The sequence below is a fragment of the Balearica regulorum genome, chromosome 7, assembly GCF_011004875.1.
Source record: "Balearica regulorum gibbericeps isolate bBalReg1 chromosome 7, bBalReg1.pri, whole genome shotgun sequence".
Taxonomy (NCBI): Eukaryota; Metazoa; Chordata; class Aves; order Gruiformes; family Gruidae; genus Balearica; species Balearica regulorum.
The window spans coordinates 36,128,648-36,142,371 of NC_046190.1; the positions used below are offsets into that span (position 1 = coordinate 36,128,648).

At 43.2% G+C, this 13,724-nt stretch overlaps 1 protein-coding gene across 1 annotated transcript; it reads left to right on the forward strand.

The window, feature by feature from the left end:
- Nucleotides 1–128: 128 nt before the first annotated feature.
- On the forward strand, nucleotides 129–13,530 carry LOC104631453 (nucleolar RNA helicase 2). The gene is made up of 15 exons (XM_075758911.1): nucleotides 129–524; nucleotides 739–990; nucleotides 2,442–2,517; nucleotides 3,482–3,660; nucleotides 4,443–4,560; nucleotides 5,215–5,400; nucleotides 6,748–6,893; nucleotides 7,148–7,297; nucleotides 8,512–8,673; nucleotides 9,260–9,379; nucleotides 9,885–9,958; nucleotides 11,088–11,247; nucleotides 12,047–12,181; nucleotides 12,889–12,933; nucleotides 13,272–13,530. Exons 1-15 carry the CDS (start codon nucleotides 144–146, stop codon nucleotides 13,464–13,466), a joined length of 2,379 nt encoding a protein of 792 aa, XP_075615026.1. The 5' UTR covers nucleotides 129–143; the 3' UTR covers nucleotides 13,467–13,530.
- The last annotated feature ends 194 nt before the right edge of the window (nucleotides 13,531–13,724 follow it).

Below are 13,724 nucleotides of genomic sequence, written 5' to 3' on the forward strand. Positions count from 1 at the left end.
TGGTTGCTGGCTCTCGAAGCGTGGTGGCGGGAGCTCCGTGAGGGGAGGAGGGCCCGGTGCTCGGGGGAAGCCGGCGGAAGGGACCGGCCGGGCACCGCCGGCGGAAGGGGAGGGCCGCGGCAGGCCGGCGGCGCAGCGGCTGCATGGGCGGCGTGTGGGGCCGCGCAGCGCGGCTCGGCTTCCCCGCGGCCCGGGCAGCGGCGGCGGCGGCCCCGGTCGGCGATCGGCGGCGGCTGGGCTGGCTGTCCGGTGCCGGGGCGGGCCTGCTGCTGGCGGCGACGCTGCCCCGCGGTCCGGTCCGCCCGCAGGCCTCCCTCGGCGCCGCGCCTCACTTCCTGCGCGCCGGGGCGGGGCGCGACGCCTGGGGCCGCCGCTGCGAGACGAGCAGCAGCAGTGTGGCCGCGCATCTCCCGGAGGAGCAGCCGGCAGCCATGCCCGCCGCCGGTCCCGCCGTCAGCCCCGCCGAGCCGCAGGCTCCGGCGAACGGCGAGACCCTCCGCCGCGGCCGTCGTAGGAAGGTCAAGGTGGGAGCGGCCGGGGGCGGCCGTGCGCCACGTGCAGCCGCGGGGGCGGCCATTTTGTGTGGCGCGGCCCGGCCCGGCCCCGCCGCGGGTTGGGGGGGACCAGGGACACACACCGGGCGTTCAGGCGTTTGAAGCGAATAGTGGCGCGTTGTCGGAGCGGGCGGGCGGGCGAGCGAGGCGGTTTCTCCGTGTAACGCTTGCTTTCCCTTGGCAGGAGGAGACCGAGGAGAAGAAGCTGAAGCGGCGGGAGAAGCTGAAGCGGCGCAGTAAGGCCGAGGGGGAGCAGGCTCAGCCCGAGGAGAGCGGGCTGGGCGGTGGTGACCTTGAGCCCCCACTGCCCAAGAAGACAAAAAAAATCAAGAGCAACGGTCCGGCTGCAGAGAGCGACAGCTCCGAGCATACGGTGAAACCATCCGCTGCCGTAAGCAACGGCACGGCCGCTGGAGAGCAGGACAGCGACGCAGAGGTAGTAATGCTGTCCCCGCGGAGCCCTTGTCTTGCTTAATTAAGTCCCGCTTATAGTGAGCAGGCTTAATAACGCATCCTGGGTGCTGCGCGGAGACTTGGCCTGTGAGGGCTGTGGGGCTGTTAGGCTGCTGTCATAGGCAGCGCTCGCCGCTGTTCGCTGTAGATTTGTGGCACCCGGTCCCGTGTGCCTGGCGTCACACTCGTTTCTGCCCAAGTTGCGGGTGGGTGGGTGGGTGAAGCGCAGAGGTACATGCACCAGACATCTCTCCTTGTCACGCTTTTCCCCTCGTGGTAAATGCCAAGCCGTGTGGAGTAGTTTATCCTGCAGTGGAGGGGGCTAGCTAGCAGGGAGCAGTTTCTGTGTGCTAGCTCGTCTTCTTGTAGCAACTCGTTTTGTGTTCTGCAGTGCGAGGGTTTCTCCCGGCTGTGCAGGCAGTCACTGTCCCACAAATGTGTGCTGCTTTGTTGCTGTGACGGCACTTTCTCTCCTGGCAGGCCCTTAGAAGAAGTATTTGGCAACGTGTCCTGTAAGGGAAGGTCACAGTTATCCTCCTTAATTCCCGCTTCTGCAGTTCTCCCTGTTCAGATTTCACTTGCATGTGAGGGGGCCCTGCAGCTGCCCTGCCCCTGTGTAGGGCTTTCTGCGAGTTGTTTCTCTCTTGTGTTTAAGATGGGAGTGTGAGTCAAGAGAGTGCTTTTTTGTACCTTGGGTGTAATGATGTGATCTCATGGATCTTTGAAGTAGAGGCTAAATAGTGAGTTTCAAGTAAGCGTCTGCTGGTGTGCAAAGTTAAGCTGTTTGCATGGTGTACCGAGTAGGTGTGATTTAGAGGAAAATTCCTGCTTCATGCCGTGGATTGTGACACCAAATATGTTTTGTTGTTAAAAATGGTTTTCTAATCGTTTCAGTGGACTCCAGTTAAGATTTTTAACAACTAGTTTCGCTTTTCTGACTTGCCAAGCATATGTTCACGATGTGGTAAGATTACATGGAAGAGGGCAGTTGTTCCCTTTTGTTTGCCAGGGGTCTTAAAAGGTGGTGCAGGTGTATCTGAATTAGGGATGAGATAGCAGTAGCTGTGGTTTTGAACAAGTTATTGAAGGTAACAAGAGCAGGAAGACCTTTGGCAGGAAATTTTTACTTAAGACTGCTGTAAAACCAGAATTTGCTTGTAGGAATTCTGTCTCACTGAGTGGTGCAGCCTGTGTCAGTGCGTCCTGTCTTCTAATACAGGGTGGCTGGATTCAAATTTCCCACTTTACAGTGTGATGGTGTTTTCCTTTGTGGAATACTTGCATCACAAGGATTTTCTTTCTCTTTAAACAGAAGGGATGTAGCTGGTGAAACTGCAGTGATAAAGTAAATGCGCAGTTTTTCATAGGGTATGTTATTTGCTCATCTCTTAAGAGAAATAAGTTGTTTTGGTTTTTTTCCTTTTATCCTGTTAGGAGCTGACAGAAGAAGCAAAAGAAGGCGCCTTCTCCAATTTTCCTCTCTCCCAAAACACCATCAACCTTCTCAAAGGTTAGTTAATGTGGCAAAAGAAATTTCTGTAAATGTTTGTCCAGAATTGCATTCGGTTACCCATGCAAGCAGAGACAGAAGCCAAGGGTAAATTGTCCTAAATTCTTACATTTATTGTGGAGTAAAAATGCGCACGAGTGGTCACTGTAGATTCAAAGAATCTATTGTTAGTAGGAACCGAGTTTCTGTTTTGTTCCATGTCAAGTTCTGGCATTTTAAGGCAAGTTTGTTCTTTCATGGTGCGGTTATTCCTACCTATATGTTTTAGAGACACTGTCTTCTCACCAGCATCATTTTACTTGCTATGTATCTTTATTCTGGTATCTGCTGTCTAGAATATCCATTCTTAAAAAGGTTAATGGTGTTTCCTATATGAGGACTGTTTGGCTCCTGTGAATAGATTGTCTCTGATTATTCTCATATTTTGGGCATTTTCATATCTATTCTAGATTAGTTTTGCTGTGAACATAACCACTGTAGAGTTCTTGTTGTTCTCTGTGTTGGGAAACTGCAATTCTTGTTTTCCAGACAAAATTCTAGTTGCTTTACATTTTCCTTGCTCGGAAGTTTCTCTAGGATGGATTGTTTGATGTCCACTGTGCAAAATCTCTCTAAAGTTTTAGAATATTTTAAACACCCTCACCTCCTCCCCTGCCCTCAAACTCAAGCTACCACAAAATCATCTCCTTTCCCTCTGATTATCTTATGCCAAACATCATAAAGAAGGCTTTATTTCTTGGTGAGTACTCAGCTGCGTGCGTAAGGGGGAATACTTTATGATCTAGAGTAGGAGAGAAAACACAGAGATGTATATTTCTTCTAACTTGCACTTTCTATTGTGTACAGGATTTGACATGATGTGTCCTATGTATTCGGGGTAGTTAGATATGAGGGCTTCTAGTTGTTTGTTCAGCTTGTGGTAGAATCAGCACCTTTTAATAAAACCTCTTTGGATTATTTACAGCTCGAGGTGTAAAATACCTGTTCCCTGTGCAAGTGAAGACTTTTCAGCCCATATATGATGGCAAAGACCTAATTGCTCAAGCTCGAACAGGAACTGGGAAAACCTATTCTTTTGCTGTTCCGCTGACAGAAAAACTTCAGAGTGTCTCGCAAGATGGGAGAAGAGGCCGTTCACCAAAGGTAACTTACTACTTAAGTTAGAATATGGAAGTTTTCAAAAGTGATTTTGTAATTGAAAAGCGATTTTTGTAATTGCTTTGGAGATTTTGGGGACTTCTTTCTCCTTTGTTGATGTTTGTAATACTGAAGACTTTCATCAGATAAGGAGCTACCATGTGACAGGTTTTGCAGCATCACACGTTTCACTTTTAGGGTTCCTTGTGACCTTATTTGGGAGGCTGCTATCCTCAGGAAGTTAGCCTGCGGCTTTGGGGTTGAATCCCCTGCCTCTTCTCAGGTAGTGGTCGAGTCAGCTGGACTTGTCTGCATTCACTGAGGTTGTTTCTCACTATAAATTCCATAGTGATAACTGAAGGCTTTTGGTTTTTTTTTTTAATTTTTCCTTCATGTCTGGAGACTCGACTTAATGGATGCAAGTGGTGTTTACATTTCTACTTAAGCATGAGATGGAATTAGTAACCAGATACCTGTGATCAGATACCATATTCCCATGCAAATGAAGTGCAAATGAAGTGTGTATATTTACCATTAGACTGAAAAACTGTTAACAGTCTGCAGATTTGTTGCCTACTTCATCCTTCTATTTTGTTAACTTTAAAAGTGATGTAAGTTTTAAAATTTTATTGTCTGAAAGATTTCTAGAGAAGAATTCAGCTCTTTGTTTTATTATTCAATTGTTAAAAGAAAATGGGGGGGGAGGGATAGACACTGAAGGAAGGTGGGTAGGTGGAGGAGGATATATGGCTAGAGTATGTATTTTTGTCTCTTTTCACTCCCTCCAGGTGCTGGTTCTTGTTCCAACTAGGGAATTGGCCACTCAGGTAGCCAAAGACTTCAAGAATCTCACCAGGAAACTGTCAGTGGCTTGTTTTTATGGAGGAACTCCATATAAAGAACAGCGTAAGTAAACACTAAGGTGTTATTACTGGATTGGAGTTGACGTTCTCCAAATGCATTCCGTGAATAAAACTGGCTTTTCTCCCCCTCAGTTTCACTGCAGTCAGGATCCATTACATTGTTTTCAAAGGAAACCTGGGTTGAATTATTTTAGTTCCAATAAATCTTTATTTAAAAGAATGGTTGTAGGTGTGAAAGTGACTAGTCCTTTCAGTTTCTTCTTTATTGTGTGTTTGCGTGTGGACATATACTGGGACTAGACAACTGTCCAAGGAAAAAAAGAACTGTGTATGTGCATGTGGCTCTGTCTCTCTTCAGAGGTAGCTGTGAGGAAGAATTTAGCTGGAAAACAAGCGTATTTCTATGATAAAGCTCTGAAGGTTTCTAATGCTGGTTCATTGGTGCTAGGAAGTTGGAGTATCTTGCTGTAACTCTGCTTGTGGTTTAGCTAGTATTCCTGACAGAGCAACTTGGGCTGCTGTTAAACGTACTTGTTTGTTATCTGGACTGGACATAGTGCTTTATTCAGAGATTAGGAGTGAAGGGCAGTAGCTTTTTGGTTCTAAAATTAGAAGTGTTGCTATGTACTGGTAGCTTTTTACCTTGTTGTCTCTTAGCATTCTGACACTGTCCTTGTTTTTCTGTCTTTTCTTCCAGTTGATCTCCTTAAAAGTGGCATTGATATTCTAGTAGGAACTCCTGGACGGATCAAAGACCACATTCAGAATAGCAAGCTGGAACTTTCTGGTGTGAAGCATGTTGTGTTGGACGAAGTTGATCACATGTTAGACATGGGCTTTGCTGAACAAGTGGAAGAAATCTTAGGATTTGCTTATAAAAAAGGTAAATTCTGACATCAGGAGAGGAAGAGGGGACAATGCAGAAAATGCAATTATACTATGAAAACTGCTGGTGCACCCCCAGCTTGAATCCTTTGTGCAATGCTAGTGTTGAACCTCAGAGAAAACAGCAAGGTAGAACTGGAAAAAGTTCAAAGCAAGGTGACAGATGGCTGAAGGGCTGGAATGGCATCTCTGGAAGTGGAGGGGAAGCAAAAAAGCAACAAACCCAACTCCCTGAGCCCTAGTATTCTTCATCCTGAGAGGTGACTGAGCATAGGGTTAGGGTTATGGCATGTTTGTACACGTGTCATCACACAAAGTTGACGACTAGGGAATATTTGCTCTTTTCTGATGTTACGGGCATTCAGCGAAGCCACCAGGTAGCAGGTACAGAGCAGAAGAAGGTTATTTTAATAGTGCGAAATTCCTTGCTGCGTTGTACTAATGCCAGAAGTTTTGCAAAGTGACTTGATGAATTACCGAAAGTAGAAATACCAAGCATTACTGAAAACAAGGGTATCACTTCTGGGTCTGGAACCCACAAAAAGCTGGTTGCTGTCAGAGTTTCTTCATATCTTTGTTAACTGCACGTGACTGCTATTGGAGAGAGTATATGAGCTTCATGGATCTTAGGTTTGACCCAATACAGCCACTGTCATTTTTCCTTGATTGTTGCATTCTCCCCATTTCTGCAGAATTGGTCTTAGCCCTGACAGCCAAAAAGTACAGATAATCTTCTAAAAAAGGAAATCTATATAGGTTTTGAAAGAGTTGTCATAATTACTCAATCTTAAAAATTTTCTTCATAACTGGGAAATAGATTGTAGGGAATATTAGTGTTCTTTTGCAATATGTCTTTGTTTCTGTATGATCCTGTGGAGATCTGGAGGTAGGTTAAACTTTTACAAGATACTGTTTGTTAAACTGTTCTTACCTGGGGCAATCTATCTTGTTTTAGAATTCTTCCCCCCAGTCTGCAGAGTGTCCTTTTCAGCCTGCCTTTTTCCTTTGCATGTAGCCGTACTGTTCACAGCTAGTTAGTATTGGAATACCAGGCAAGGAGGGATTGTGACGAGTTCTTTAAGGTATGTGGGAAGGGCTTTGAGCATGGTCTAAATAATTTTTAGCAAATGATCTAGAAATGTGTCTTGTATTTCTTTTCGGGCAGGATGAAGGATTCGGTTTGGTCCATTAAAAATGTTTTCACTGCTTCTAAGTTTTCTTCTTGTAGCTGACTTATTGCACATGTAAACCTCTCAATTTCAGAGTAACTCTGTTGCTTTTTTATATCAGTTCTCAAGTTTCAGAGTCTGCTGTGATGACTGAAATTGATGGCTTTTCCTTCCAGGTTCTGAGAACAACCCCCAGACACTGCTGTTTTCCGCAACTTGTCCGCGATGGGTATATGATGTGGCAAAAAAATACATGAAAGATGAATATGTACAGATTGACCTGATCGGAAAGAAGACTCAAAGGACTGCCACAACTGTGGAAGTGAGTAATTCTGCTGCAGAGCAGCGGCAGGTCCTGAGAGCATGTGGCCTGGAGGAGATGGGTTCTGCATTGGCTTTACAAATGGGGATGTGGAATGACGTTTCACACAATTGATGCAAGTATTTTAAGCAAAGCTTTCCTATGGGGGCAGTAGTTTGCAAGCTTAAAAAAAAAAAAAAATCTTTTTGCATTCATTTTGTCTGCACGTGGGTTAGATTTAACATAGGTGCTTACCATGTTTCTTTCCCAAACAGCACTTGGCTATACAATGTCGGTCATCTCAGAGAGCAGGAGTTCTTGGGGATATCATTCAGGTCTACAGTGGCAGCCAGGGGCGGACCATTGTCTTTTGTGAGACCAAAAAGGAAGCAAATGAACTGGCTATGAATGCTTCGCTCAAACAGGTACTGAGGTCTGAAGAGTTGTGGGTGTTTAGGGGTTGAATGCATTGAAATAAATATGAGATTGCAACTGTGTGAATGAAGTTGTTTCTGCGGGTGGTTTTAAGGCTTATGAAAGCTGTTTCTAAAAGTAGAGCTTTGCAATTAAAATTGCTGGGATTATGAAATTATTTCTTTGGCTCTAAAATCATACAGGACAGAATTGATGGATTCAGCTTATGCTGAACAACCAGCAGATAGTAATAACGGTAATAAACGGGAGCTAGTCTAGTGCACGTATTCCATCTCATGTCAGTATTCTGGAAAACCTAACTGATATGGTAGAATGGAATGTCCTGTTGCCCTTGGAATGTCATTAAATAGTTTGTTCAGATCTCAGGTGATATATTGAGCGGGTTTTCTATGCTTGCTTGAATTATCAACCTTTTCTTGATGGTGGGGAAAGGTGCTGGATTTTTTCTCAGAGAAAATCTTGTTTGATACTAAATACTAATTTACGGAAAAAAAGCGGAAGTGGGAATACATGATTTTCCCAGTGTTTGATGTGTGTCATATACCATCCATATTAAAACCTTGCAAGAACAATTTTGGTCTGTTGGCCCTGCTGCTTTCACAGTAAATCCAATGAGTTTGTTCTTGTGTCAGTATGTGATGCGTTTTTCTCTTATGCTAGTAAGTTCTGCTTTAGCGTGTTACTCGTTTGAATTCTGAGCTGTGACTCTGCTCTTTCTCCTTGTCAAACACTTGGATCTGTCTTGTCTCATTAAAAGTGGAGGTTGCTGAGATCACCTGTAGGGTTTGCGAATGCCCTGAAAACCTCATTTCACCTTCTGTGTGTTTTGGGATGGTTTCCTGGGGAAGGTAGCAAAGTCTCCTGCTAGCTTTTTACAAGCAGCAAGTACTTCTGTTGCTTCTGTTTGTTCGAGTGGAAGTGAAAGCTGAAGTGGGCCCTTATTGGTGTGGCAGGCTGCAAATTGTACAGTCTGCTGTTGATATGCTATAAATAATAACGTTATGATAAAACTGCTTATGAGTATTATTGTCCCAGAGAAGGATCAAACCACAAAGTAGGATGCTTTATATTCCTTTGGTATCAGCTGTGTAATTATTTTATGTTGCTGTGCACAATATTTTGGGTTTTGTCATTAAATGTCTTTACATGCTGCAGCTTAGACTGCTGTATTAAATAACATGTTAATGGTTTGTTTCACTGACAGGATGCCCAGTCTTTGCATGGTGACATTCCGCAAAAACAGAGAGAAATTACATTAAAAGGCTTTAGAAGTGGTGTGTTTGAAGTTCTGATTGCAACAAACGTAGCTGCCCGTGGTTTGGATATCCCTGAGGTTGACCTTGTCATACAGTGTTCACCACCAAAAGTAAGTCATGAGAGAAAACTAAAATTGTAATTTATCCTTTTGTGACAGAACAGTGGGTTATTCCTTTGTTTCACCAGAATTATTATTCTGATTCACAAATGCAATGGATTTTTTGTAAATACAGGCCTAGAATTTCCTAGTTAAGCTTTTATGTTTTGAGCTTTGATTAAAGTAAAATTGATGGGGTTTGGTTACTCTGGAAAGTTGTAAGATAGCTCTTGATATTGTTTCAGTATTTCTGAATCCCTTCCGAACACTGTTATGTTGAGTTTCATAACAGTTCTAAAATGCCTTTTTCTTCTTTTGAAACTCCAGTGGAGCTTTTTACTTTAAAGAACTTATGTCAATAGTGTTTGCTAAACCCGAGGCAGCATTTGTTAAAACGTGTGTTTAAACCCTTGGGTAAGGTAGTGTACACAAACCCGAGTGGTTTGTGTGTAGTTACAAGTTTGGGTATAGAACCATAATATATCAATTCTTGGGCTTCTGAGTTAGAATTTAGCTTGCATTTTCTCTCTCTTACAATGTATAAATGTCAACGTTTAAATGACATAAGGTTTTCTTATGTTAATCTGAATTTCTGAAGGATGTTGATTCCTACATCCATCGTTCTGGACGTACGGGTCGAGCTGGCCGGACTGGGATCTGCATTTGTTTATTTCAGAGAAGAGAAGAAGATCTTCTGAAGCAGGTTGAGCACAAAGCGGTGAGTTCAACTTCAGACTTCTGCTTCATGAAATCATCCTGCTCCTAAAGGACTCTGGCACTGTTAGACCTTGTGACCCTGGGCTGCTTAGGGCTGTATGAGTCCAGTATGGGCCTGATGTTCCATAGTCCAGTAGGCTAGGCCTAAAATGTTGATAGTTGGTAAATGTTTGTAAATGATTTTGTATTGACCTGTTCTAATGTCTCATGAGTTTCTCCATGTTGGCAGTACTCTGTTGCTGTCAGCAGGCAGACTGTGACAGGAATACATGAAGGAGACTGTGCCTCATGTTACAATCTGCATGTAAATTGGTATAAAGTAGCTCCAGATTAACAAAGATGGGAAATTAAAGAAAAGCTTTATTCTAGCTTTAGAAGTAACTTAATTTGAGTAAAGACTGTTAATATTCTGAACAGTAAGTGACTAGAGGTCTCAGTAGTGTGACTTAGGTAGGGTTGCGTTGTAGAGTGCTGAAAATAACTGTAACTTCTTGTCTTGATTTCAGGGGATTACATTTAAGCGTATAGGTGTTCCTTCTGCTACAGACGTGATTAAAGCTTCAAGTAATGATGCCAAAAAGTAAGTTTATTTGCCTGTTCTTAAAAGATGTCTAGAGTTCTTACCAACAACAACGTTGCTGATGCAAAACTTTAAGGGATCAAACCTGTATGTGAGCATGTCTTTGCCTATGTCATAAGAGTCAGCTGCTTTGCTTGTAGACACTGACTAGTTTTCGTAAGATGGTATCAGTAAACCTCTGTGCGATTGAACATACACCTTTTCACAGAACATAATGTGCTCAAAAGTTCTCGCAAAAAATCACCTTTGGTTATATCATCAGAAATCAATAGCAGAACAGGGAATTACTGTCATGTGGGGAAACTGATTTTGTCTGCTCAGATGATACAGTAGCAGTGTGTAAAGAGCAATACTTAGTATACTGAGGAGATACTCTGCAGTAGTAAGGATGTTGTAGCCACATCTTGTGTTTCTTTGTATCGTTTTATTCTGAAAGATTGTGGGGTTTTTTCTGTGCAGCTCTGTTAACATTTGCTGCCCCATTGGTGGCAATTGCATGACAGAGATGATTATAATTAGCGAGGATTTCAGCATTGTAAAGGAGATCATGGGTGTGGTGTTGGGTTCACTGCTTACTGAAAAATGGGAGTTGCTGGCATACCAAAAATAGCATTAGAGAAGTAGCTGTTCTTGGTTTCACAGCTTGTTCTCACTGTCTCTCCCAGAGATAACCAATTTAATCAGCTTTCACTGAGAGTGACAAGTGCCTTGCCCCAGCCCAGCAGTGGCATTGCTGTGGTTTGCTTCTCTTCCTTGTGAAGTAAAAGCAAGGGATTCTTGGGTTTGCTGGCAGCACTTTATTGTGGATTCTTGGGTATGGCCCTAAGAATGCTGATAATTTTAGAGCCTTCCCTTGATGTTTTTATCAATGCTTTCAAACATGCCTCGTGTACATCCCCAGTTTTGAACACTTCTGTCAAGAGGCTTGGCTTAATGCACAGAGAAGGTGGAATTCACCTGGAAGTGTTGAGTTAAATGAGTGGTAATGAAGAGTGAGCGTTACATCTGAGGCTTTTAGAGATAATTTGTTAACCTTGAAAGCTGTCTGTAATTTGATGTCTTGAATGTGACTGTACTTCACACTGGCCTTTGCTGATGGAACTCTTAAGCTCTTGTTGTCACCTTGTAGGTTGTTGGAGGCCATTCCTCCTTCTGCAGTAGACTACTTCAGAAAATCTGCTCAAGAGCTCATAGACGAAAAAGGGGCGGTTGCTGCCCTGGCTGCAGCGCTGGCCCATATTTCTGGGGCATCCTACATACAGCAGCGCTCCTTACTCAACTCGACTGCGGTAAATAACATTATACCTGTGTTAACAAGAAGGGATAAATGAATTGCTTGTGTCTAGTCCGAGTGTGGCATCTTCTCAGGCTCCTTCTGAATAGCTCTTGTCTTTCTCTTCTGGTTTGCTGCTTGTTCCTTTACTGAAATGAGCTCTTACCAGAGAAACTCAAAATCAGTTGCAAAGTTTTCTTGTAATGAGAGTTAAAAGAATTTCTCCAGAGATCTAAGTGACAGAAGACTTTGATGCTCTGAGAGAGTTTAATAATGACATTTTACAAGCTAATAGATTGGTTTGTGCTGTTGTAGTTTTCCCTTCCCAGGAAGCTTTTACATATCTATAATATTTCAAGTAAGTCTTGAAATGTGATTACCTGATTTCAAAGAGATCTTGACAGAAGAGAAGGACAGTCCTTCCTTTCTGATACATTTAGGGAGAACTTGGCCCAGTTCGTTATGGGGTAACACAGTTTTGGAATTAGCACGTGACTGGACTGTGCTTCTTGTATCAGTTTGGGGGGTTTTTTTACCCCTTTTCTAGCGGTAACTTTATGTATTGAATAAATGTGTCTCTGCTGCTGGCTAAAATACAGAAATGCTATTGACCTTTATATCAATGGACAATCCTAGGTTAGATGGATGCCTTCAGCTTCTTAGAGGCTTTTAATTGCTTCACTTTTGGATAGTTGATTTCTTAGGATTAAATACTACATTACAATAACAAGTTATTGCATAGTTCATTAGTTAGTAAGTTACAGGCTGTCCAGCCAAGTTTAGTCTTGTAAATGTTTTTTCTCTGTTTCCTGAAGGGCTTCGTGACCATGGTGTTGAAGTGTTCAATAGAAATGCGTAGTATGAGCTATGCCTGGCGAGGACTAAAAGAACAGCTTGGTGAGGAGGTAGATGCCAAAATATCCGCAATGCGCTTCCTCAAGGGGAAGATGGTAAGACTCTGTGTGTGTGTGTGTGTGTACATGTATGGCCAGTTTTAGTAGTGATTGAGGCAGGTGTCCTGAAGTACTAGTGTAGAAATGTCGATACCTCACTCTATCCCTGCTCAATCTCATTTATCAGAAAATTGTAACCTATCACGAGAGCCCCTGAAACCGTTTATATGTACACTGTTAAAAAACCCACAACCTTGAAGCTAGTTGAGTGTTTAAAAGATGCTTACTTGAAGGGATGCATTGCTCCTAAATGATAGTACAGGAATTGTCTCCTTAAAAACAAACAAAAAACCCCCATCAGAAATATGTATATACTGGGAGTGGTTGTTGTGACCTCTATTTTTTCATTATAAACTTGTGCTAACACTATATACCATCTCCTGTGCAAGTGTGTTCTCGGAGAGCTTGTCGTGCCAGATGACACCCTTGTCTTTTAAACAGACAAGCTGATTGCAAGCAGTGCTGCTGTCAGCACAGAGCATTTGAATCTACATTTTGTTTTGAGCTTTTGAGTTTTACCTGCTTTTTTCTTCAGCTTATAAAAAGCTTCCCCCAAAAGACCATGCTTTCTGCCATTTCTGGTTTCTACACTTAGCATGTATGAGTGTTTGCGGGTGCTGCCTGTCTGGAGTTGTGTGCCTCCATTCTTGGATATATCTTTGAAAAGCAAATGCCTTTTTTTTTTTTTTCCCCTTCTGTTACAGGGGGTGTGCTTTGATATCCCTGTTGGCGAACTCAGTAACATACAGGTATGTTTTTGTAGCAAAAATTGGCTCTGGAACCTGAAATTTGGTGATTGCTATATGTAGGATTGAATATAGGGTGGTTTGGGAGGATAAGGTTTGTGTTTTAATAAGGATGTTGCATAGACAACAGTCATTAGAAAGAGCACAGCAGTCAGAAAATACCCTGTCATGCCTCTTTCTCATTTCAGTTCTCATTATATTATCTGATTTTATTAAACAAAATCCCGTGTTCTTTGGCTACTACGGAACACCTTTGCATTCTAATGTTGCTTTTAATGCTATAGGGTACCTTGAACACAGCTGCAGGCACATGAAGTCTCGTCACATTGGTTTTGTTTCAGGAACAGTGGAAGGACACCAGGCGCTGGCAACTGTCGGTGGCAAAGGAATTGCCTGAGCTGGAAGAGTACCCCCAGGAGGCGGGACGAGGGTTCTCGAGGTTTGGAAACGGGAGGCAAGGTGACGGTGGCTTCAAGAGAAACAGCTGGTTTAAGAATGGAAACCAGGGACGTGATTTTAACAGGTCACTTGATTAACCCTCCAGTACAGATATGGGACTGAGCTTATTTTTCTCAAAAAGTAAAAGCCTATTAGACATTCCTCTTTGTCTTTATTCCTTGATAAAGCAGCCTTTCTTTGAGGATGGCTAAAAATCATGTTTGCTGAAATGACTGCGTTTTTTGGAAGAATTTTCTTTTTGCCCAGCAAACCAGCTGCTGCCATTTTCTTGCCATTAAATGCCATACACGTCCCTAGGGGTGAGTGTTTCACCTGAAATTCGACGCTGTGGGAGA